Genomic DNA, 25,334 nt, shown 5'->3' with positions numbered 1-25,334 from the left:
AAACCATATCACTGTGGAAAGAAACAGACCTCCTGCCACAGCCAGTGAGGAAACGAGGTCTCCTGACAACAGGTGTGAGCGAGCCATCTGAGAAGAGGATCCTCCAACCCTGGGGAAACCTTCGGACGACTGCAGACCTGGCTTAGAGTCTGACTGCTGCCTCATGAGAGACCCTCAGCCAGGACTGCCCAGCTAAGCCACTCCTGGACTGCTATCCTCAGAAACTGTGTGAGATAATACACCGTTGTTGTTTTTCATTTCTGACTTGGGGGTAATTGATTATGCAGCAAGAGATAACTGACATAAAAGAAACCAACGTAGAAAAGTTTACATTTGCAAAAGTTTTAATAAATAAAACTGGGTTAGCTGGCTTTTAGAAAGGAAAGAAAAATTAAAACTTATAAAACTTAATTTCCTGCACCTACTTTTATTTTCTTTCCTTGTCTATACTGAATGTGACCTCATAACAGTGTCTTTTTCTTCTACCACCCACCAATGCAAAGAAACAAAACAAGACTACCAGTAAAAAGGAAACAGTGTAAATAACAGTAATCTTAATACATCAAAGGTGCTAAACTTTCTAGGAAAAAAAAATGTTCACGAAAGTCATAGCACAAAGATACTAAATAAAACCAAAATTAAAAACGAGTAAATATTTATTGTATACCTAGCACATTAGAGGGGCTCGAGAAACCCTAGAAAATCTTTAGTAAATATAGTAGAGCCTCTCAGAATTTTAAACTCTTGCCAAGGGAGGACATTGATTCACTAATCCTTTATGTAGAGGCCAAGTTAGTACAGGATAGAAGTTCAAAATCTTTCTGAAATCTGTGATACATGTTGGTAGGAAAGGTAGAAAATGGGATAAGCACTCTTGCTGAAGCCAGCAAATTTATAACACTGTATTTGAATGTCCCCATATTTACCATTCATCTGCCAGGAGAGTTTTACATCACAACTTTGAAATACAAAGATTCTAATTTCCCAAGTTTCAATGTGACAGAAAAAAAGTTGCAACAATGACAAAAGAGAATAAGTAATAAACCTAAAAAATATAGGAGTTTTGGCTACCCTACCTTTACATTTGAATGTCCTATAGCCACTACAAATTTCATATACCCAAATCCCTTCTGACACAAAATCTACTCCTCTGCCAGTCCCCACACTTTCCACATCTCAAAGATGGTAAACCAGTCTTACAGTCTACCACCATCCATCCGGTTATTTAGGACAAAAACTTTGCAGTTTTTAGCATCATTCTTAAGGGCCCTAGGATTTTCAGAATAGTAAATGAGCACTGGCTTCAACTTTAAAGTTGTCAGCTGCATTAGCCCCTAACAAGAGAGTCAGCCAGGCACTGACTTCTCTCTAGCTATCAAAGTTCTAGATGGCATCTTCTTCCAACAGAAGGCAGTTTCATCTATGCTCAAAAATCTGTTTATTATAGCCATTTTCTTTAAAGAGCTGGATCTTTTTTTGCTTTTTTGAGACAAGGTCTCACTCTGTCACCTAGGCTGGAGTGCAGTGGCATGATCTCGCTCACTGCAACCTCTGCCTTCCAGGTATAAGCAATTCTCCCACCTCAGCCTCCTGAGTGGCTGGGACCACAGGGAGGTACCACCGTGCCTGGCTAATTTTTTGTATTTTTGCGAAGACGGGGTTTCATCATGTTGCCCAGGCTGGTATTGAACTCCTAAGCTCAAGCAATCCTCCTGACTTGGCCTCCCAGAGTGCTGGTACTACAGATACCATGATCAATTGTGAGCCGCCATGCCTGGCATTAGCTAGGTCTTCTGGATGACTTGCTGCAGCTTCTCCACCAGTACCTGCTGCTTCACTTTGCACTTTTTTTTTTTTTTTTTTTTTTTTTTTTTTTTTTGAGACGGAGTCTTGCTCTGTCGCCCAGGCTGGAGTGCAGTGGCCAGATCTCAGCTCACTGCAAGCTCCGCCTCCCGGGTTCACGCTATTCTCCTGCCTCAGCCTCCCGAGTAGCTGGGACTACAGGCGCCCACCACCTCGCCCGGCTAGTTTTTTGGATTTTTTAGTAGAGATGGGGTTTCACCGTGTTAGCCAGGATGGTCTCGATCTCCTGACCTCGTGATCCGCCCGTCTCGGCCTCCCAAAGTGCTGGGATTACAGGCTTGAGCCACCGCGCCCGGCCCACTTTGCACTTTTATGTTACGGAGACAGCTTATTTCCTTAAACCTCATGAACCAACTTTTCTTCCGCAGCTTCCTCATCTCTCTCAGCCTTCACAGAAATGAGGAGAGTTAGGGCCTCACTCTGGATTAGGCTTTGGTTTAGGGGCATGCTGTGGCTGGTTTGATCTATCCAGACTACTACAACTTTCTCCATCTCAGCAATAAGGATGTTTTGCCTTCTTATCATTCGTGTGTTCACTGAAGTGGCATTTTTAGTTACCTTCAAGAACTTTTCTTTTGCATTCGCAGCTTGGTTAACCGGCACAAGAGGCCTAGCTTTCAGCCTATCTCAGCTTTTGATATGCTTTCCTCATTAAGTATAAATCAATTCTAGCTTTTGATGTGAAGTGAGAGACATGTGACTCTTCCTTTCACCTGAACACTTAGAGATCAATGTAGGGTTATTAATCAGCCTAACTTCAATATTGTTGTGTCTCAGGGAATAGGGAGGCCCAAAGAGGGAGGGGGGAGATGGGAGAGGAAGAGGGACAGGGAGGGAGAGGGAGAGGAAGAAAGAGAGAGCACGCGAGAAAGGGGAATGGCTAGTTGGCGGAGCAGTCGGAATACACATGACATTTATCAATTAAGCTCACCTTCTTATAGGGGCATAATTTGTGGCACCCCAAAACAATTATAGTTTTTTTTTTTTTTTCCTTTGCAATGCAAGGGCTCTTTATTGTCAGTGAGACCACCAGGCTAGATGAGCACTGAGGCTCCAGGGGGACTCCAGACCCTCTTCAGTGGGAGAAGGCAAAGGCGGGTTTCAGGCCTCAGAGTGGTCCTTGCCTCACACAACACCATGTAAATACAGAGCTAAAAAACTTCCTGATGTCTTCTACTGGAAACCAGTCAGTCCAACACATTCCACAACCACCTTTTTTTTTTTTTTGAGACAGAGTCTCGCTCTGTCACCCAGACTGGAGTGCAGTGGCGTGATTTTGGCTCACTGCAACCTCTGCCTCCGAGCTTCAAGCAATTCTCCTGCCTCAGTCTCCCGAGTAGCTGGGATTACAGGCACGTGTCACCACACCTGGCTAATTTTTTTTTTTTTTTTTACACTAGAGATGGGGTTTTACTGTTAGTCAGGCTGGTTTCAATCTCCTGACCTTGTGATCCACCTGCCTCAGCCTCCTAAAGTGCTGGGATTACAGGCGGGAGCCACTGGGCCCGGCCCCACCTTCTTTTTGATCACTGGGAGACACCAAAAATGCTGAGAGTAGCTGGTATGATTCCATCCAGACCAAACCCTTGCCACACTTGTTAGAGGCCAGGTCTGTGGTGTTCAACTGTAATACCAGGAAATGGAATGCACGTCTGTCTGTGCATATACTCTGCACAACCACGGACTGCTCCAAGATCTTGGTGTCGTTCCCATAGAGGAGCTGGGCCTGAGCCAGGGCAATGCCAAAAGCAAACAGGATCATCTTGGCCCACAGCTGATCTGGTTGAAGGCTATGTGGTTGTAAACTGGCTTTCTCCAGGAAGTACAGGATATGGAGATAGGGGTAAGGACAGCCCTCCCAGAATCCTGTGCCATCTTTCACATCATAAACATTGCATTCCTGAAGATCAGTGCGCGGGGGTTGGGGATAGAAGGTCTCAAGAACATAATTTTTAGTAGCTTCAACCTCTTCTCTGGAGGAGATGAGGGGGACAGAGGATCCTTGGCACTCAGCGGGCTCCACTAGAACCATGACCCTGAAGAAGAGACTCAATTCCAGGTGGTGGATAACATGGAGTTTTGGGCACAAATTTGCCTGGCCAGAGAAGGATGCCTGAGAATCTGAGACTTACACAACTGTATCAGACTGTCTACAATGACCGGACAGCAGGCCTCTCTCCTGAGGATGTCCTCAGTACAGTGCCAGAGACAGGCATGAGAGATCAAATTCAGAAGACACTCATCTTGGTTCTCTATGTGGTTCCCTGTATCATCAACAAGGCTAAGTACTTTCTCAGGAAGGCGTTCTATTAACTTGGCTTTGGTAAGCCAGAGGGCCTGTTTGACACCCCTGAGAAGGAGGCAATGCTGGTGAAATTAGCACGCCTCGTCTTTGTATAGTGGCTGCTTGTGAATGGAGCTTGAGCAGAACTTTGGGGGCTTCGAGTCAGGGTCCCAGGGTCATGAACAGGGGGTGAGCAGAACTTTGGGTGTTTCTAGCCAGGGTCCCAGGGCAGAAAGATCAGCGGTGGCAGCCCGGGCATGAAGTACATCTTTCCCACGGACGGACGGATGGGCTCCAGTCCAGGGATCTCATACACTCCATCCAGGGGAGAAGGCTCTGGCTTCCACATGGAGTGCATGCCCCACTTACAGGGGCCCCACTCCACGTCTCGGAGTTGAGTGCCCAAGGTTGAGCTGCCTGGAGCTAGCCAGTGCCTGCCTAGCAGTCCCCAATGCCAACACCATACTGATCTGGTCTTCTTAAGACTGCCACCTGGATGCTGCCATCTTTCCACGCACCAACAATCACAGTAGTAACATCAAAGATCACCGATCACAGATCACCATGACAGATATAATGAAAAAGTTCGAAATATTATAAGAATTACCAAAGTGTGACACAGAGATATGAAGTAAGCACATGCTGTTGGAAAAATGGCACTGAGTTGCTAGATACAGGGTTGCCGCAAGCTGTCGACTTGTAAAAAACGAAGTTATCTGCAAAGTGCAATAAAGTGAAGCATAATAAAACAAAGTGTGCCTGTACTTAGAATAAAAAATCCAAATTCCTTACCAGGGCTACAAAGTCCTCCACGAATTGCTCCCTCCTTTGGCCCCTCCCGCTCTCCTCCAGGCTCACCAAGCTCCAGCCGTACTGGGCCTCCTTCCTTCCACAAGCCAAGCTCTTTTCTGCCTTCCACTTACCAGTCCTCTGCTGGGTTCCCCCCAACAAGCTCCGCTCTGCCATCCCCTACAACCGCCACCCCACTGGCTTCCACTATTCTGTTTCATGGCAGGCCCTTTCCTCATCATCCAGGTTTCTTACTAAATTATCACCAGCTTCTCTGGGAAATGTCTCTAAATTAGGTACCTTCCCACCCCCACAGTTATCTATTACATTCACCCAGTTCAGTGTCCTTCACTTTCTAAAATCCCTGTTTCTTACTGTTTGTCTTAGGTACTAAAATAGAAGCTCCATGAGAGCAAGGACCTCGATGGTCTTAGTCACCAGTTCATTCAGCACCTAGAATTGTGCCCAGCATATGGCAGTGCAGTGGGTGTTAGTGGGTGTTCAACATGTGTTTGTTGAATATACATAATAATACTAGAAATTACTACAGCAGCAAGTTACTGCTTTACATGTACCAGGCATTTTTATCATTAACCTTTGAAATAACCACACAAGGTAGATACTACTTACAACTATGTTACAATGAAAATAAGGTACATAATTTGCAGAAGGTCACCCAGATTACCTGGGCTAAATTAAACTGAGACTATTTTTTTTTTAACATTGTAAAATGGCAGAACCAGGATGCAAACCTAGGTTTTCCTGCCTTTTAAAGGTTTTAAACCCTTATGCTTTGCTTTCTCAGTGATTCTGATTCTTTTTTTTGTTTTTTTGAGATAGGGTCTTGCTCTGTCACCCAGGCTGGAGTGCAGTGGCATGATCAGGGTTCACTGCAGCCTCAACCTCCTGGGCTCAAGCTATCCTCCCACCTCAGCCCCCCAGTAGCTGGGTCTAAGGGTGTGTATCACCATGCCTGGCTACTTTTTGCATTTTTTGTAGAGGCAGGGTTTGGCCATGTTGCCCAGGCTCGTCTTGAACTCCTAGGCTCAAGCAATCCACCCCACTTCAGCCTCCCAAAGCACTGGGATTATTGGAGTGAACCACCATGCCTGGCCTCTTGGTGATTCTCGATATAGCTCCCATGGTAATCCACTTTCTGCCACAGTGAGCCTATCTTACTGAGAAAGTGTATCACACAAAGAGCAATCCCACACCAGGACACTGCTCATGAATATATACCATGGCAAATATTCTCTGCCACTCTACAAGAAGATAAGAGACAAGAATGATGGAAAGTGTTTTTCCTCTTGAGTATTTTACAAAGAAGTAGGTGACTACTGGAAACGGACCACATGGCCAGGTTCTAAAAGTTATCCTTCCTTTGTGTGGGACACAAGACTAAGTGATTTTTAAAATTAGTACTATTTTAATTTTTTTGTAGAAACAGGGTCTCACTACATTGTCCAGGTTGGCCTCATATGTTGCCCAGAACTCCTGGCCTCAAGGGATCCACCTACCTTAGCCTCCCAAAGTGTTGGGATTACAGGTGTGAGCCACCATGCCGGGCCAAGACAAAGTGGCCTCTAATGTACATCTAAATTCACAGTTTATAAGCCTGTCCTGCACCAACAACTTTATTAATAAGCAAGTGTGTGTGTGTATAAAATATATATACAATTTATTGCTTCAAAGACTGAGAATTGAAAGGCAAAATGTGATTTGGAAACCACCCCTGGTGAATAGTCAAGAAAATTAGTTGCAATACCTCCCATGTTTTAACCACACAAATTTCCTTCCTCCCACAAAGCCCTGTGCGACAGGGACCCATGGTCAACCCTTAGCCACCCCAATGCAGCACCCACTAGTGAGAAGGTGCTGAACAAAGGTAAAAAAAGAATATGGTATAGTGCTATGTAGGCTGTATGAAGGCACACAAATGAAAGTTCTATTTTAAACGGTGAACACACAGCTTCCTGGCAAACAAGCATATTTTTCAGATAACATCTACAAAGAAGTCAGAGAAGTTACTTGATTTCCTGTAACCCTGGGAGAATGTGACTAGGTACGATGGAACCAAGGATTGTGCTTTCAACTACACACACATATGCTGATAAACAAGTACATGCTACTAAGCAATAAAACAAAAATTTAAAACCCTGCTGGAATAAGAAAGACAAAGTAGGATAATTTTTGACAAAAGGACACATCATAGCTTCCCTTGAAGTTACTGTCTCTCACAACACATTTAAATGTTGATGCAGTTTATCAATAAATACTTTTTCCAGAAACACATCTATTCCATATACTGAAGTTCATCTACTTTCAGAGGCCATGACACAAAAAAAATGATTTTCATCAACTTCCATCTAAAACTCATCCTCAAAGTTACTCTGCAATCTTCTATGCTATCACAGAAGAGTATCTACATGCCCCACAGGTGCCCAGATAAATATTCCTCTTCCTCTAACAATTTCCCCCACTGTATAACCAAAGTAAGTCCATGTGTGTCCCTCCCAGGGCATTATACAAAGTATGTCTACATGTTTCTCTTACATGTCAACTGAAATTTGTATAGATTGTAGCTAAATCTAGTCTCCCACATCACATGCCTTATCCTGTTACATTGCCTGAGACTCCCCTCAACACTCCACACCCAGAAAGATATTCCTTCATGCCTTGTTCACCAGCCCTTTCTCTCCCTCTACTTCTTCCTTATATTCATGCCCATCCATACCATCTTTTTCTCTCTTCACTTCTTGATATTTTTCTTTGAGGAATAATTGCCAATTTCCTGATGTTCATGAAATAAGAAAAGTCCCTTACAAACAAGATCTAGTCTCTGAGCACTTTTGAAGTTGGCAAGAAGAAAAAAATTGAAGTCCATGGGTCAAAGAGGCAACTGAGGTAATAATACAAAACTAAGTTTCTTAATTCAGAAATTTCCTAGCACAATGGAAATGGCATGGAGTTCAGGTCAGGGTCAGCAGACCTGGTTTTTAATCCCATCTTTGTTAATAACTGTGACTTTGGCCAAATGATAACTTTTGGAAATCTCATTTTCCATATAAATGTTTGTTGGTTAAAATTTAAATGTTCACAATAGTATTGTTCCGTCGCTTCACAGAACTGTCAAGATAAAATGTGAAGTAAAGGCATTTTAGAAACTAAAGAATAATGGCCGGGCGCGGTGGCTCAAGCCTGTAATCCCAGCACTTTGGGAGGCCAAGACGGGCGGATCATGAGGTCAGGAGATCGAGACCATCCTGGCTAACATGGTGAAACCCTGTCTCTACTAAAAAAAAATACAAAAAAATAGCCGGGCGAGGTGGCGGGCGCCTGTGGTCCCAGCTGCTCGGGAGGCTGAGGCAGGAGAATGGCGTAAAACCCGGGAGGCGGAGCTTGCAGTGAGCTGAGATCCGGCCACTGCACTCCAGCCCGGGCGACAGAGCGAGACTCCATCTCAAAAAAAAAAAAAAAAAAAAAAAAAAAGAAACTAAAGAATAATATTAAACAATCTTTGCACTTATTTTAGAAATAAAAAATAAAAATTAATAGCCAAAACATAATAATGCATGTGTTACACCGGATCTAAGAAAAAATGATACGAAATAAAAGGAGTAGAGGCAAACGGAAAAGATGCTACTGAAAAGATGGCACATGACCCTGCCACAGACATCTCATAGGTACCCTCAGTGAGGCACCTTTCATATGAAGAGTGATATAAAACAGCAATATCGCAACACTTCAGCTGAAAAGCAACTTGGGATTCATCTTAATGAGACCCACATCAAAAATGTTCTCTCTGAACAGCTCCCATTGTTCAGCCTCTGGTCTGCCCATTCCAGGTTAAGGGCATCACTTCTCCAGGCAACCATTTCGTGGTGTATGTAACTAGGACTGATGAAGCCTATAATTCTACACTCACAATGTTTTCACTTAAAACAAAAGAAACAAATAGGCTGGGTGTGGTGGCTCATGCCTGCAATCCCAGCACTTTGGGAGGCTGAGGTGGACGGATTACCTGAGGTCAGGAGTTTGAGACCAGCCTGGCCAACAAGGCGAAACCTCATCGCTACTAAAAATACAAAAATTAGCCGGGTGTGGTGGTGCGCATTTGTAATCCCAGCTACTCAGGAGGCTGTGGCAGAAGAATCACTTGAACCTGGGAGACGAGGTTGCAGTGAGCCAAGATCACACCATTGCACTCCAGCCTGGGTGACAGAGTGAGACTCAAAAAGCAAACAAGCAAACAACAACAACAACAACAAAAGAAACAAAAGCACCTTGAACTACACATCTAAGTCTATCTGCATTTGCCAATAACACAAATGTCAATATTGGTTGCTTTGGAATCAGTCTTTGAAACTTAAATAAGATCTAAAAAAAAAAATCATTACAGATCTTTGGTTCAAAACCATTTCAACACATTCATTTAACCCCCTTCTGCAGTTCCCACTGAGATGAGCAAAGGAATAAAAGTAGGGAAACAATTTACTAGCACTGGAAAATGGGATGAACACCATCCACACATAAAAACTAGAAGCGATTTCTCTATCATATAATTCAAGTAAGAGCAGACTGAGGGGCAAGTTGGTCAACCCATGTGCAGTGGAAATGCTTGACCAGAGAGAAAGCAACAGAGAGTAAACCTGGATCCTCTGAGGCTCCTTCAGAAAATAGATAAAATTACAATTCCAGAGGGAGTTTACACTCAGACTTCATGCTGAGTGGCTGCTGAAGCTGGCTCCTCATCACAGAAACTGTTCTACTTAGAGATGCATGGATACTGCCCTAGCTATTTCTGGGCACCAAAACAAATCCAGAAAAGAAACTTGGTCAGTTTCTCAAAAGCCAGAGAAACTCCACATGATAGTTACCTCTCAGAGCTACCTCTGACTGTAGTTGGAACCATCACTTGGAACAGACTATGGCAACATAAGACTATAGTTTCTCATTTAATCAAAAGAAATCTAAAGTTTCCCCTTCTCCCTGCATTTAGACCTCAAAGGCCAGTTCACAGGACAACCCAAACCAGGCTTCTCTCTGTAAGGACCGAGAAAAATCATCAGACTTCCTGCGGAATAAGAAGTAATGTCCTTCTATGAAATAGTATTAATGCAAAAAAGAGAAAACATTAGTATATTTCTATTTTGTATTTTCACTAAGACTCAAGAATATAGCAAAGAGGGAAAATTGGAGATCAGATAAACTTACTATATATATATTTTTTACAACTGTCTTGGATATGATCTTTTACATGTTTGTCTCCCCTACTAAACTATGACCTATCAGCAGGTGGAAACTATTGCTTTATTCATCTCTGAACTCACAGTGCCTAGCATAATGTCTAGCACAGCAAAGGCACTGCAATACAGCAAACTTTACTGAATGCATGAGGCAAACCACCAATTAAGTTGATTCTATCAGAGCTTATCTTCTTAATATAATTACAGTAGCTTTTATTCTCAATATCTTTATTAAAATATTAAAATTCTTCTCTATAATTCTTATATTTCTTTTTTTTTTTTTTTTTTTTTTTGAGACAGTCTCCCTCTGTCGCCCAGGCTGGAGTGCAGTGGCTGGATCTCAGCTCACTGCAAGCTCCATCTCCCGGGTTCCAGCCATTCTCCTGCCTCAGCCTCCCGAGTAGCTGGGACTACAGACGCCTGCCACCTCGCCCGGCTAGTTTTTTGTATTTTTTAGTAGAGACAGGGTTTCACCGTGTTAGCCAGGATGGTCTCGATCTCCTGACCTCGTGATCCGCCCGTCTCGGCCTCCCAAAGTGCTGGGATTACAGGCTTGAGCCACTGCGCCCGGCCTTATATTTCTTTATTCTACTATGTATAAATAGAATAAGTCAGCTGGGTGCAGTGGCTCATGCCTGTAAACCCAGCACTTTGGGAGGCCGAGGCGGGTGGATGACCTGAGGTGGGAAGTTCGAGACCAGCCTGATCAACATGGAGAAACCCCATCTCTACTAAGAATACAAAATTAGCCGAGCGTGGTGGCATATGCCTGTAATCCCAGCTACTCGGGAGGCTGAGGCAGGAGAACTGCTTGAACCCAGGAGGCAGAGGTTGCGGTGAGCCAAAATCACGCCACTGCACTCCAGCCTGGGCAAGAAGAGTGAAACTCCATCTCAAAAAAAAAAAAAAAAAAAAAGAGTAAAGCTTAGATTATTCATACTAGATGCAGATAGTAAGATAACAAATTAATTACTTCTTCCTAAAATTACTGAGCTTTATTAGATCCCAAAATATTTGCTGTTAAATCAATAACTAACATTCAAGCAACAACCAATTCCTAAGGATATTATATGGCTAACATGACAGAAAACCTCACAGAAAAAGTGCACAAGTGGTAACACAGAATCAGGGCGGTGGCTCCTGCCTATAACCCCAGCACTCTGGGAGGCCAGGGCAGGTGGATTGCTTGAGCCCAGGAGTTCAAGACCAGCCTGGGCAACATGGCGAAACTCCATATCTACCAAAAATAAAAAAAATTAGCTGGGTGGTGTGTGCTTGTAGTCCCAGCTACTCAGGAGGCTGAGGCGGGAGGATTGCTTGAGCCTCGGGAGGTAGAGGCTGCAGTGAGCCGAGATCATATCACTGCATTCCAGCCTGGGAGACAGAGCAAGACATTTCTCACAAAAAAACTTAAAAAACAAAACAAATAATATTTCCTTACAGCTCACAAATGGACTGAAGAGAAAATTTAAAACAAAAAGAGAAAAAGAAACTGCTTTTCTTTTCCTATTCTCTCCTCAAATGCAAAAAAGCCCTATAAGATAATCTTGAGAAAGCCTGTAAGCCAAATATCAGGATAATCTGCACTGGGGAACATTGATAGAAAAGTGCTAATCCTATTTGGAAAAAAGCACAATGAGCAAAAATGGATTTTTCAAAGGAAGATTACTAATATTTATTAGGGTGGCACTTTATTAGTTGCTGGCCTGTCAAAAATAAAAATATAGTGTTATTTTAAAAATTCAGGCAAATTGTTATACCTAAATAAATATACGACTCAATTTCAGTCAAGCCTGGTTTCACATATGGGAACCTTAAAAAATTCCGAAACCCTAGATCTCAGGCCAGTGATCACAACACAAATCAAAAGAGATACGAGGCCCCTGTCATTGTATAGATGAAATTCAACACAGCATCATCTCATGTAGCTCCTATAACTCCGCGAGGTAGAGAATACTTATGTTCATTTTATAGCCTTGGCAAACAATGGTTAGGGTAATTAAGCATAATTATTGAAAAAGAGAATGAAATACATGTTATATTTACTTCCCAGAAAGGTTTCCTAAGCTTTCAGAGGCCCTAGTATTCCATAAAGTATGAGAACTTACTAAAGTAAGTAAAAGCAGACTTTACTAAGTATGAGACTTTACTAAGTATGAGAACTCGGACTTTACCAGCATGAAACCTAGACTAGTAGATTTCAAATGTCACAACTCCTGGGTGCTGCTTCAGGTACCAGCAATATAATAATTAATAAATACCACTTTAGGAAGTCTACTGTTTCTATCAGTAATGGGCCAGGTTTAAAAAAGAAAGTTTACTATTTGGTGCCAGTCAACGGTTGCATTTGGGAGGGTGGCATTAGCAGCTACTTATTCCCACCCCAGCCCTGTTGGTAGGAAGAGGCGCTGGGAAACAGAAGGCAAGCATCCAATACAGTGTGTATCACATTCATAGGGCATTTATCAGAGGCCTATTTCACCACCTACAGCGGGCCTTGTAAAGCAGGGATGACTGGGAGTCCAAGTCTCCTTATTTATAATCCAGGGCCCTTTCCATTTGCAGTAAACTACAAATAGAAAACTAGTTACCTCCCCAGTATCTGCTGCTTCCTTTTTCCTTCTAATAGTTCCAGTTTTGTTTGGTGATCCATGTGGTTCCAGGAAAGCTGACTCAACCCAACTCCCCTCCCGGCTTCAAGCCAGGGAGTCAGCACATTCCATCTCCTTGGCACAGTGACAGGTTTAGAGTTAGGCACGTGACCAATAGTTAACCAGATGAACTCTCTGGGTTTTGCTGGGACAAGAATGAAGAGCCCAGAAACAGCCAGCAAACATCTTGGGTTATATGGAAAGTCAGTCATGGAAGGAAGCCAATGCCAAGAAAGGAAGAGCAAAGACAAAAACCAACCAACTCCTTGAGAACAGAATTGTTCCTTGATTCTCTTGAAGCCAAACCAGCTCTACGCTTTTCAATTAGAAGGAGAAATTATTCTCTTTATTAGGTCTATTTGAGTTGGGGTTTCTGGTACATGTAACTGACAGCATAGCACTATACCATGTGTTCCTAATTCCCTATCCCACAACTAACAATAAAAAAATAACATCTCAGTTATAGTTTTAAGTTCCTCATGTTAACTTAAAAATACATCATAACCAAGCTGGTTATATAATGAAATGGTATATATCAAAACCACGTAAAATAGAGTGCATCAGGTCCTTTGTCCACTGCCCTTCCAAGCTCAACCAGCCTCTCTGCTTCCGGTGGGACAAAGAATGGCCACTGGACCCCCGGGTAAGGAAGGAGGCCTGTAGTGCTGCCACAACCAGGCAACTTCGATGGCATGTCCCTCCTGCCTCCCACCACTGCTGCAGACCAACTCTATCTGCAGCTGAGAAGAGAGGAGCTGAATGGAGAAGATGGACTGTTGCCTAAGCCTCACCTGATGTGGGAAGTGCAAAGCCTCACCCAATATTTGTAATTCAGGAAAAACTCATAAGGTTATAAGGTTGAGTTATATGTGGTTTTGATGTATACCATTTCAACATTCAAAAGCCTCACTGCAGCAAAAAAACTTAAACATGTGTCATACTTGCTTTACCTCATCTATACAGATATATAGGATTAAATATATGTTCATTTTTTTGGCTGCACTATTCCAATGCACATTATAGGAATCTTCTCCCTAAATACTTTAAAATGCATCTCCTTTTTAAAAAAAAGGACATTCTCCTATAGCATCATTATCATATGATAATTACTTAATATGTCAAATATGTAGTTATATTCAGATTTTTCCAACTATCTCAAATATGTCTCATGTAGCTGGTTTCTTCAACCACAACCCAACCAATATTCATGTGCTGCATTTGCTTTTTATGTGTTCTTTCGCTTGGGAAAGCAAACAAGGCACTACATATTTACATTTTCCAAAAATACTTAACACCATTCACCTGGTTAAAAAGAGATATTTTCTTCTAAGTTTGGCTCCATGAACTCCTAAGAACCAAACCCACCTGGGGGGCTGAGAAGCTGAAGAACCTCCGTGTGCTCCATCGCCTGCAGGAGGTCACTCAATTCTGTGACTGTGCAACCTTTTTCACCCATTAACTTCAGCAGACACAGGCTGGGGCTTCCTTCAGGCTCCAGTACCTTAAGAGAACACTGCTCCAGGTCTAGGCAACTGAAAGCAACAGAAAGAATTCAAGTCAACAGCTTTCTTCCACATGCTACACCTGCTATACATCTGGACCACGGTGGTGCTGTACAGAATAAATCACAAGTGAGTGGGTGGGTGGTGACAAACTTTCACATAATGACTGCAAGTATCCTTTCCTCCTCTTTCACCATGGGGAAGAATCCCTCTTTATTCCCTTCTCCCACTCAGCTCCCATGATTATTAAATCAGGAGAATGAGAAACCTAGAAACAGGATGTGAGAGAAATTGAGCCTTGATACTTAAAGGTTTTTTGCCTTTAATTTAGGAATGGGGAATAGCAAGGCCAGAAAAATTTCCTTACTCCTTCTTCAAAGATGGTGAAATACAAAGTGGCCCCAAATGAAGCCCCAGTAGGCTACATTTTGCTGCCTCCTGAGTGAAAGAAATATGCACTCATTCCATTATGGAGCCAAAACATCTTAAATAATAGAACATGCATGTATACAAACGGTGTTGGTAGTACTCTGAATTGAAAGGAAGAGAGGCTAATGTCTCGAAAATGACACTAGACAGAACAATCAATGTGACAAGGTTAGCAACGGAAAAATATTTAAAATATCCTTAATTACTAGTTTAAATACAGTAGGGCATGCATATCAAATGAAATACTGTTAATTCAGTACAAAAAACTGAGCCTGAGGTAAGGGCATAGGTCTTCAAGACATACTGAAAAATGAATTAACATAAACAACTGTATATTTTACACTATTTGCATTAACAAGGTAGTATGTCTATGTGTATATTCATACAAAAAAAGGAAGATACAGAACAGTGTTTGCTATTACCAAGATCATTTGTGTGTGTTCTTACCCGTGGAGAGTAAACTTTGAAAAGCTATCTAAGAAACTCATAGCCATGGTTGCCTCAGAGAGGGTAAGACAGTAGAGCTCATGGCTGGATGATCTACTTTTCACTATAACCCCTTTTGTATGGTTGTTTTTTTATGTGCATTTATTTTTTGATAGTTTTTTTTTTTTTTTTTTAAATAGAGATGGTGTCTTGCTATGTCGCCGAGGCTGATTTCGAATTCCTCGGCTCCAGCGATAATCCCGCCTCTGCCTCCCAAAGTGCTGGAGCCACCACTCCTGGCTCTTTTGATAATTTTTAAAAAGTATATTTAGAAAGAGAACCAGTACTATTGACATTCAAAGTACTTAGGCTGCACATGGTGGCGCACACCTGTAATCCCAGCACTTTGGGAGGCCGAGGCAGGCGGATCTCATCAAGCCAGGAGTTTGAGACCAGCCTGGTCAACACGGTGAAATCCCGTCTCTACTGAAAATACAAAAGTTAGCTGGTATGTGGTGACGCACGCCTGTAGTCCCAGCTACTCAGGAGGCACAAGAATCGCTTGAATCCAGGAGGCGGAGATTGCAGTGAGCTGAGATTGTGCCACTGCTCTCCAGCTTGGGCGACAGATCAAGACTCTCTTAAAAAAAAAGGAAAAAGAAACCATAGTACTTCTAAGTACCTAGAAATATCCTACTGCAGGGACCATGGCCTGTGGGCCAAATGTGTTCAGCTACCTGATTTCCATAAATAAAGTTTTATTGGAGCACAGCTACACTCATTCATTCACATATTTACAAATGTCTATGGCAGCTCTCCTGATATAACAGCAGAGCTGAATACCTGGCTGCAAAGCCAAAAATATTTACCATTGGGTCCTCTATGGAAATAGTTTGCTAACTCTTCCTTTAAAGAGTGTCTTATTGTCCTTTTGTTAAAACTATTCTTTTTAAAATGTCAGTATTTAACATACATATACAATTTCCTTTTCCATGTTATTGTGTGCAGTAGTGGTATACGAGATTAGAAAGACAGGTTACGATCAGATCACAGAAGGCCAGGAAGAATGGCACAATGATATGAATTGTAATCATTTTATAGAAGGGGAAAATGTAAGTACGAAACATTCAAGGGGAGACAAAAGAATCAAGTAAAAATCAAGCAATCAACGACACAAAAACTTTCCCCAAGAAACATAACCAACAACAGCCAACCAAAGTGTTTAGATAATCTGCGTGATATACTGTAAAATTCATACCTCATCCATCTTTGCAGATCCTGCTCCTTTTCCTGCCAATTTCAATTACAGTCCCATATTAACTCTAGCTTCTCTATAAGGTCCTCCTAGACCACATCAGTCCATCAAACACACTTTATAGACAGTCTTCTAACTGCACTAATTTTATAGACAACTGTTTTTCTAAATGGCCAGTGAGTATATACTTTAGATATTCTGGGCCATAAAGTCTCTATCACACGTTCTTCTTTGTTGTTTTTTGTTTTGTTTTACAATTCGTAAAACACAAAAACCAGTCTTAAATCATGGGTTATATGAAACAAGTAGCAGCCTGGATTTGGGCCTTAGGCAGTCATGTGCAGACTTGTTTCATGTTTTATCTCACATAATTTAACCTCAGAACTGTGAGCTTTTCTTCATGAGCATGAAGAAAAGCTTCTTTATCCAACTAGATTATAGTAAACTCCTTGAAACAGACACCCCAGCATATTAAACATACATGTGTGTATACACACACACACAGACATAAAATCCCTCAATACCTAAAATTCTGTCTTGTCCATATTAATTATGTATGCATAAATGAAAGATTACTGAATGAATCTCAATCATAACTGTCAAGGCTGAAAGCCTGAAGAAATGCAAGGGGTGAAACATAATAGTGCCGGGGTGTGACAGAATCAAGGTTAGCAAGCTATTTTATTGCTTAAAATATTAATCTTCATTCATTTTGAGTAGTCTTATTAAGATGCTACCATACCATTTATACTGTCATCCAAGATTTATAATTCAACGATGTTGATTATTTCATATGGAAAAAATGTATATGATCAAATTAATTTCATTAGTAACATTACCTCATAGAGTTGTTAGAATTAAATAACTAATCCATGTAAGAAGTGTTTAACACAGTGCTTGACAGGTAACAAACATTCAATAAAGGTTAGCTCTTACTATGCAATAAGAATATGGGGATATTAAAAGAATATTAAAGCTAATTTCTGTCTTTTTTTTTTTTGTTGAGACGGAGTCTCACTCTGTCGCCCAGGCTGGAGTGCAGTGGCCGGATCTCAGCTCACTGCAAGCTCCGCCTCCCGGGTTTAGGCCATTCTCCTGCCTCAGCCTCCCGAGTAGCTGGGACTACAGGCGCCCGCCACCTCGCCTGGCTAGTTTTTTGTATTTTTTTTTTTAGTAGAGACAGGGTTTCACCATGTTAGCCAGGATGGTCTCGATCTCCTGACCTCGTGATCCGCCCGTCTCGGCCTCCCAAAGTGCTGGGATTACAGGCTTGAGCCACCGTGCCCGGCCAAAGCTAATTTCTTAACTATGCTTATTTCTGAAACAATTTTAGCTTTTCCTTAAAAATTTTTTTGAGTAACTATTATTTTGGTAACCTGAAAATGTCCTCGAAGGCCTCCTGTGATCACTATATTTACTAGGTATTCTTTTCTAAGCATCTTCGTTCAATTTTATTATATTCAATATGCCATTCTTGTTAAATGTGAATCATCATATCACAGGTCAACCAGTCTGAAATTCTGGACTGCAGACCAGTGGCAGCACGATCTGCAGTCCAAGGTAAAATGATACAAATAAGGACAATAAAGCTGTCTTTTATTCTAAAATTATATTTTCTATTTTTAGGTGTTAAAGTGTTCTTTCTTTTAAGAAACAATGGTGACTATGATGACAGAATACATAAAAAGTTGAAGCTGCCTGTTAGTGCTCTTATTTTGTGAAACTTTATTTTACTATTTATTATTTTAGTTTCTGAAATGCCCAAGTGAAAGAACCTGTGTTAGAAACAATACAAAGATTACCAATTTTGTAAATAATTAGAATGAGATTTGTAAAAATAAGGATGCTGTATGCTAAATATAATTTTTATGATTCAGAAGTTTACCAGGATCTGACAAATGAAATTAAGAAGCCATCTTATCAAATGCAACCAAGTGATGCTTTAATTAATGTCATATTGATATAGAGAAAATTAAAAACACTTGGCTTTCCTTCCCCCCAAAAGAACAAAGATCAAATTGAACTATAGATGATTTATCTTCCATTACAAGAGGCACAGGAGAAAAAGAAGATACTGTATCTCTTTTTGTTTTACTGATTTTCCACATGGGCACTGGCTTTCAGCTAAGATGATGCTTATACAGACCTAACTTTTCTTTCTTTCCTTTTTAAGTTACATTCCTGTAAGAGTGTGCTTTGAAGTAGTTTCTGAAAGTCCTAATTTAGAATTTTTGATTTTATTTAAAAACTGCTTTATTACTGAAACAAATGTACTTTGCTTTTTAAAAATATCTCTATTTTTATCTTTAAAAATATATAATCAAATAGAATGTATTATACATCCTTTAGGGGACAAACCATAATGCTGTTTTTAGGTTCTTCTGCTTCTCCTCTTGGTACATTTACTATTTGGAATCTTTATTCATTAATGTGATCTATTTATCAATCACCTAAAACAGGCCACCGTTTTTTCTAGGTGTTGAGGATACGGCAGGAAACAAAACAAAATTCTGTATCTTCCTGGATCTTTCATTCTAGAGAAGTATAGACATAAATTTAAATATACACAGCGATATCTCTTTGTGTATGTATCCAAGCAGCCAATGATCATAAGTGTTTTGGAGGAAACTAAGGTAACGCAAGTAGACAGGTAACACTGAGCAGATGTAGGGGGTAATTTTAAATATTATGATCAGACAAGAGCTCAGTGAGGTGAACAAGTCATGTGGTTACTTATGGAGACCATCTCAGTCTGAGTAAGCAGCAAGTATAAAGACTACTGTGTCCAAAGGAAGGCAAGAAGGCACATGTGACCAGAGTAGAGAGGGATGGAGATAAGAAGATATCAGGATGAAGACTGAACTGGTAGCTAATGGTGTTTTTACTCTGAGATGGAAAAGCAATAGGAGAGTTGGCATTTTTTTTTTTTAATGGGGTCTATGTTGCTCAGACTGGTTTTGAAGTCCTAGGCTTAAGTAATCCTCTCACCCTGGCCTCCCAAAGTGCTGGGATTACAGGTGTGAGGCTACCACGCATGGCCACAATAGGAGAGTTTTGAGCAAAGGAGGAATAAGACTTGATGTGATGTTTTTAAAGAATCATTCTTACTGTTATATTGATAACAGACTGGGGTGGGAGCAAAGCGAAAGAGGGAGAAGTTAAATGGCTACTGGAATAATCTAGTTGAGAGACAACGTGGCTTGGTCCAGTGTGCCAGCAGTGGAGGTTGGATTCTACATACATATAGTGAAGGTACAGCAGGCAGGATGTACTGACAAAAGTGATTTGTGTGTAACAAGTGGAGTCAGGAATGACTTCGAAGTTTTTGGCCTCAACAACCAGAGGGTACGGAAACTGTGAAAGAAAGAGGTTTATAAGGAAAGACAGGTTAAATTCTGGACATGTTACATTTAAGATGTCTTTTAGTCATTCAAGAGAAGATGGCAAACAAGTGTTTACATGCATGAATCTAGGAGTTCAAAGCAGAGAAACGGGCTGGAAATAGAAATTAGGAGTAATCAACCCAAATAAATGTAAAGCCGTGGGACTGAAGGATAAGACCAAGAGGACGGGAAGGAAACCTTTTTTAGTTTATTTGTTCTAGAGACAAGGTCTTACTCTGTCGACCATGCTGGAGGCTGACAATACCTAAATCAATACCTAAAATTTTGTCTTGTCCACATTATTCATAAATGAATGATTACTGAATGAATTTCAATCAAAATTGTTGAGGCTCACTGCAGCCTCGAACTCCTGGGCTCAAGCAATCCCACCTCAGCCTGCAGAGTAGCTGGGACTATAGGTGTGTGCCACTATGCCTAGCTAATTTTTTATTTTTTGTAGAAACAGGGTCTCAGTATGTTTCCTAGGCTGGGAGGAAACCTTTTGTTAGAGCCTTTTACATGTTCTCATTCCTATAATAAACTGCGAGCAGAAATCCTGAGAGCAGGATTTCTGTAGCTAAAAGTGCACCTTCTACTCAGCAGGTATGCAATGACTGTTTTTCCTTGGTCCAGGCTCCACAGCCTCATTTCTAAGCTCCCTACTTAACAGAATTTCAGGCAGCATGTAATGCCTCCTGTAAGGTCTGCCATCCTTAGGGCTCCGATGTTCCATGCCACCAAAGAATTTATATAGCTTGGGCAAGACCCTCAGAGTCTGTGCCTATCCACACTAACAGCAAAAGGTGTCCAGGTCAGTCTTGAATGGAATTAGGGCTGAGTTTGACTATAGTGCATTCCCAAATGTACATGGCTGTGGGGAACTAAGCTATAAACAAGGATTTACTGTGAGTCACCAGCAATGAAAACATTTACAATTATTCCTAATCCCTTGTAGACAGTTTGAACGGGCTCTTTTCTTGTGGTTTACTTATTTGTATTATTAAATTTTCACCCAGTTTGAGGAAAGATGTAAAGTGTCAGAAAAAAAAAGTGAAGAGAAGAAAAAGAAACAGAATGGGCAACATTTCGAGATTTCATGCAGATCCAGAAAGCACTTCACAGCCTCGTGGGACTTGTCATCCACACGGACTAGACACTCACACCGTAATTCCTGTCTCTGGCACCAGGGAAAAAATACCTTTAGGACCTTCTAGTATCACAGATCCTCCCCCATCAGTATGAAATCACTTTACAGTAACTTTTTTGTCTTAAATAGAGTAAGCATCCTCAGCTGACCTTGCTTCACTGTCCAGCCCCGAAGTTCTCAGTGCTGCTTTTTGAAAAAAGTCAGTTTAATTCTTCTGATCTCAGTAAGGATGAGCTTAACGTTCCCAAATTCTCCAACACTTCTCACTGCAACCAACCTCCTCCAAACTAACCTTTACCATCCTGAAAGACAGGTGAAATTCATCTGCCTCTCATCAGACTTCCCACCCCAAATTCTCAGATTCCATAACTGCATGCCCTTTGTGCTTGCCACCTCTTGTTAGGCAACTGTCCCCTTCTCTGTGTGACTCCACAGAAAAGTGGCCGCAAATCTTTCCTTTAGTTCCCCCAAAGCTAAGACCATTCTGTAGCCTTTAACAAAAACTGACTGAAGGCAGGCAAAGAAAACACAACATCCAACATCAAGTATCCACCGCTTTTGGATTCCAGCAGCCACGCTTCTGCCCTGGCAGGGCCTTGCTGACTTTCTTCTCCCTCCTTCATGGCCATGTAGGAGTCCTCCATAGCCGGCTTTCTTCAGGAAGCCCAGAACCTTCCCTAACTAGAGTACTCTTAACACTGTAATACTCTGGAGATCTGCCCCCAAAGACAATTTTTTACATTATGGTAAGTCCAGAAATTCAGAAATTTATGGACCTAGCATAACAGTATTTTGGACTTTTTTTTTTTTTTTGCATATCCAAAAGCCCAACGTGTTTTTCCTAGAACAGAAAAAAAATATGCCACCTCTCTGTTAGGTCTTGCTAGTTATTCCCTCCTTACATCATTACTCCTTTGCACAAGCAATAATCCCAAGTCACTATTACCCTTTGCCTCAATCCCAAACTCTGAAACTGAGAGTTGTCAGGAGGGTTTAAGAAAATAATGTGGCCAGGCAGGGTAGCTCATGCCTGTAATCCCAGAACTTTGGAAGACAGATGGATTACCTGAGGTCAAGACCAGCCTGGCTAACACAGCAAAATCCCGTCTCTACTAAAAATATAAAACAATTAGCACGCTGTGGTGGCACATGCTTGTAATCCCAGCTACTCGGGAGGCTGAGGCAGAAGAATTGCTTGAACCCGGGAGGCGGAGGTTGCAGTGAGCCAAGATCACACCATTGCACTCCAGCCTGGGCAACAGAGCAAGACTCCATCTTGAGGGGAAAAAAAAAGATAATGCAAAAATAAGAAGAATAAAGAAGAATGAAACAGCAGCAGCAGCATGTAAACATTTAGTACATTTTGTGGTACATACCATGTCCTCAATAAATGACAAAATGACAAAAATCCATTATCATTCATACCCAACACAGCATTTAATGTTATTATAAAGGTCCCCAAATAATAGTCCATTACTGGATAACCCCTTATGATTAGGAATTTAATATTTGTTAGTTTTTTATCTTCTAAAATTTCTAGCAAATAGTAAGCACTTAATACCATTTTGAATAAATGACTTCCCTTTCATCAAGTATTTACGAACTTCTACGCATAACAGAATATTAAGAGACGGTTTCTGTTCTTAGGGCATTTATAAAGATGTGTACAAATAATTATACTATAAGACAAATCATAGTCATTTGAGAAGTGTAAAAAACTGCTAAGGGGTTCAAAGGCAGGCCAAAATTACAACAATGGTACAAAGTAATGGTTCTAAGTGGGGTCTGGGAACCCCTAGTGCAGTTCCTGAGAGCCTCTCACGTGGTCCACAAGGTCAGAAAGATTTTTCATAATAATATTAAGATTTTATTTAGCTTTTTCATTCATTCTTTCAGGAGTGGACACTGCAGTTTCCAGTGTCTTGTGACCTGTAATAGTGCAAAAGACTGAATGCAGAAGCACATAAACGAATCCAGCTCTGTGATTAAGTCCAGACATTAAAGAGATCTTCAAAATGAAAACCAATGCCACTTCTCTAATTGACTTCTTTGTTTTGGAAAATTTGTTTTTCCACGAAAGTATTATTTCCGCTACCATGTAATGGGTTCTTTTTAAATAAATTAATATTTTTAAAATGTCTTAGCTTTAATTTCAATGGCAGTAAATATCAGTATATATTACATGTATGTATTATCTCTAACCCACATAAGAGCTCTCTGGGGTCCTCAATAATTCTTAAGAGGGTAAAGGAGTCTCGAGACCAAAACTTCAGGAACCCTAATACAGTCATTCCAAACCTAATAAGGAAAATAGTTTTACTTCGAGTTTCATGTTCATGGTGAAGTCAAGAAGGGAACGTGGTAACCTGGTTTGATGGAGGAAGATGATGAGTTCGGCGTCAGTCTTTTCCAATACCCTGCAAAATGTTCATGAATTCCTGCACTCCACCCTCTGCATTCATCACTTCGCCTGCGCTTCTTCCCAGCCTTCCTTAGGTCTCCCAGGGCAGTGTCCACATCCCTTTCTTTTGCATTTTAAGTCCTCTGGATGACTGCCCCATCCCAGGGGCCTCCGGACAGCTTTCCTTCTCTCACTATTCTCCCGGGTCAACCTCGACTTCTCCCTCTCATCCAGGGGCGGGGGTGGGAAAAGGGAGCGAGGCAGCCGCTGGGCCACTTTTGCCTCCTCCTTCCGGAGCTCTGGGCTCCGCTCTCAAATCCCAGGCGTTCCGGGGCGCTGCTGGGTTCCGCTCGTCTCAATGACCGAAGTCCTCCCCACCTCTGCTCACTCACGCCGGCCGCCCCTGCCGCGCTCAGCCCCGCGACGGCACCCCCACTTCCCCACGGGAGCCCACTTCGCTCGGCACGCGCGCCCGGCCTGCCGCGGCCCCGAGCTCACCTGAGGCGGAGGCGCCCGCGACTCCCCGCCAGCTCCGCCAGCCTCCTCCAGCCCCGGCCCTCGGGCGCCTGGTCCAGGTGCTCGCTGAGTCTCCGCAGCAGCGGCTCCCGCAGGCGGTTGAGGGTCGCGCCGGCCGGAGGGGCGAGCAGCGGCCCCGTGAGGGCGGCCGAGGGCGGCAGGGCCTGCAGCGGGTCCCCCAACAGCGACATGGCCCTCGCCGGCGACCCCGGACTGCCGGGGCTCCCGCCGGCTCCGTCACGGGCCTCGGCCCCGGGGCACCTTCCGCTCGCCTCCGAGCCGCGGAGGCAGGGGCGGAAGCACAAATCTGGCAGCGCGGCACGGCCCTCGAAGGAGGAAGCTCCGCTCCCCGCCCCAACTAGACAGGTTTGCCCGGGGGAGCCGGGCCTACCGGCCACGCCAGCCACGCAGAGGGGCGGGGCACCCGGGGGGCGAGCCACGGAGCCTCGAGGGGCGGGACCTTGGGCCTCGAGGGGCGGGGCGGGGTCGCCTACAGCGAGCGTGCGTGCGGCTGTGCGCCTCCCTCGCCCACCCCTGCGGTCCCGGGCTGGCCGTGGCGCGCGCTTCAAAACCGGGAGGTGGGGAGGCCACACAGAGCAGGAAAGGACGGGTTGGGTGCAGCTGGAGGAGGAAGCGGTGGAGGAACTACGCCCCGGCAGCTCCTCTACGACGAGGAAGCCTGCGGTGTCTGGGCTTCCCGAGACCGTGGGAGGAGGCCTGCGTACTCACGCCAGAGAGCTGGGCATGCGGTTCTCCGTCGCCGGCTCCCGCCCGCATTCTCCGGTGGGCGCTCTCCCCTGACTCAGGAACTTGCATGTGCCCAGCGACACACCAGAATCCTGCAATGGGCAACCTCAGCGGACGCTTCCTCGTTTTAGGGTTAGATGTGTATGGCATTGCTAGAGGGAAGTAGTGCTAGAGATCCGGATACTTGAGTTGGAATTGGCCAAAATTTTTGACTAGACTTTTAAAAAATTACTACTTTGCAAACTGAGCTGTGGCATATTTAAGGCTAATCAGATCTTGGAAATGATTGTATTTAGCAGGAATAATCTGGTTTTCCCGGGTCAGACTGCCCCCCGCAATCTTCGTCGTCAAAGCAGACAACCCTGTAGAGGATGCCCTTCCCTGGAGTGATCCGTAATGGATGACACCTGAGCTCTCTCTGCCACTCTTAGCAACATCCAAGGCCATTATCCCTTTGAAAACTATGGCTTCGTTTGGGACAAAAAGGGAAGTAACTTACGAAATGTGACCAGTCAGATAGTTCCCTACACAAGGCTTCCTGGCCCAATTTCTGTTGCCATTAGCTTTTCAACACCCAAGGCAGCAGGATTTTCTGACCAATAATTTGGATAGCTATATTCTTACACATGTTGGCGAGGTAGGTGCGCCGTACAGTCTCCACCTCTTTCTAGCAGAAGCAGTCCTTAAACTTCACT

The 25,334-nt window shown here is 42.8% G+C and overlaps 1 protein-coding gene and 1 pseudogene across 5 annotated transcripts in view; both read right to left on the bottom strand.

Annotated features, from left to right (window-relative positions):
• MALT1 (MALT1 paracaspase) overlaps positions 1–24,335 on the bottom strand; it is an 88,236-nt gene extending 63,901 nt beyond the window's left edge. For 2 of the 4 annotated variants that reach the window (XM_033238733.1, XM_033238735.1), the window contains exons 1-2: positions 23,875–24,314; positions 14,199–14,365 (exon numbers count right to left, since the gene is read on the bottom strand). In XM_033238733.1, the coding sequence (XP_033094624.1) occupies positions 14,199–14,365; positions 23,875–24,083 (376 nt within the window). In that variant the 5' untranslated portion in view covers positions 24,084–24,314. Of the gene's footprint in view, positions 1–14,198; positions 14,366–23,874 lie in introns of all 4 variants that reach the window. The other 2 variants (XM_033238728.1, XM_033238730.1) reach the window with 2 other exon arrangements.
• Positions 2,187–8,155, bottom strand: LOC117099321 (annotated as a pseudogene). The gene is made up of 3 exons (XR_004443764.1): positions 4,332–8,155; positions 3,379–4,293; positions 2,187–3,075 (listed from the first exon to the last, which is right to left on the bottom strand). The product of XR_004443764.1 is annotated as a 39S ribosomal protein L37, mitochondrial-like (transcript).
• Positions 24,336–25,334: the final 999 nt, after the last annotated feature.

The sequence above is a fragment of the Trachypithecus francoisi genome, unplaced genomic scaffold (assembly GCF_009764315.1).
Source record: "Trachypithecus francoisi isolate TF-2019V2 unplaced genomic scaffold, Tfra_2.0 Contig01474, whole genome shotgun sequence".
Lineage (NCBI taxonomy): Eukaryota > Metazoa > Chordata > Mammalia > Primates > Cercopithecidae > Trachypithecus > Trachypithecus francoisi.
This window is presented reverse-complemented; position numbering and strand designations above follow the sequence as displayed.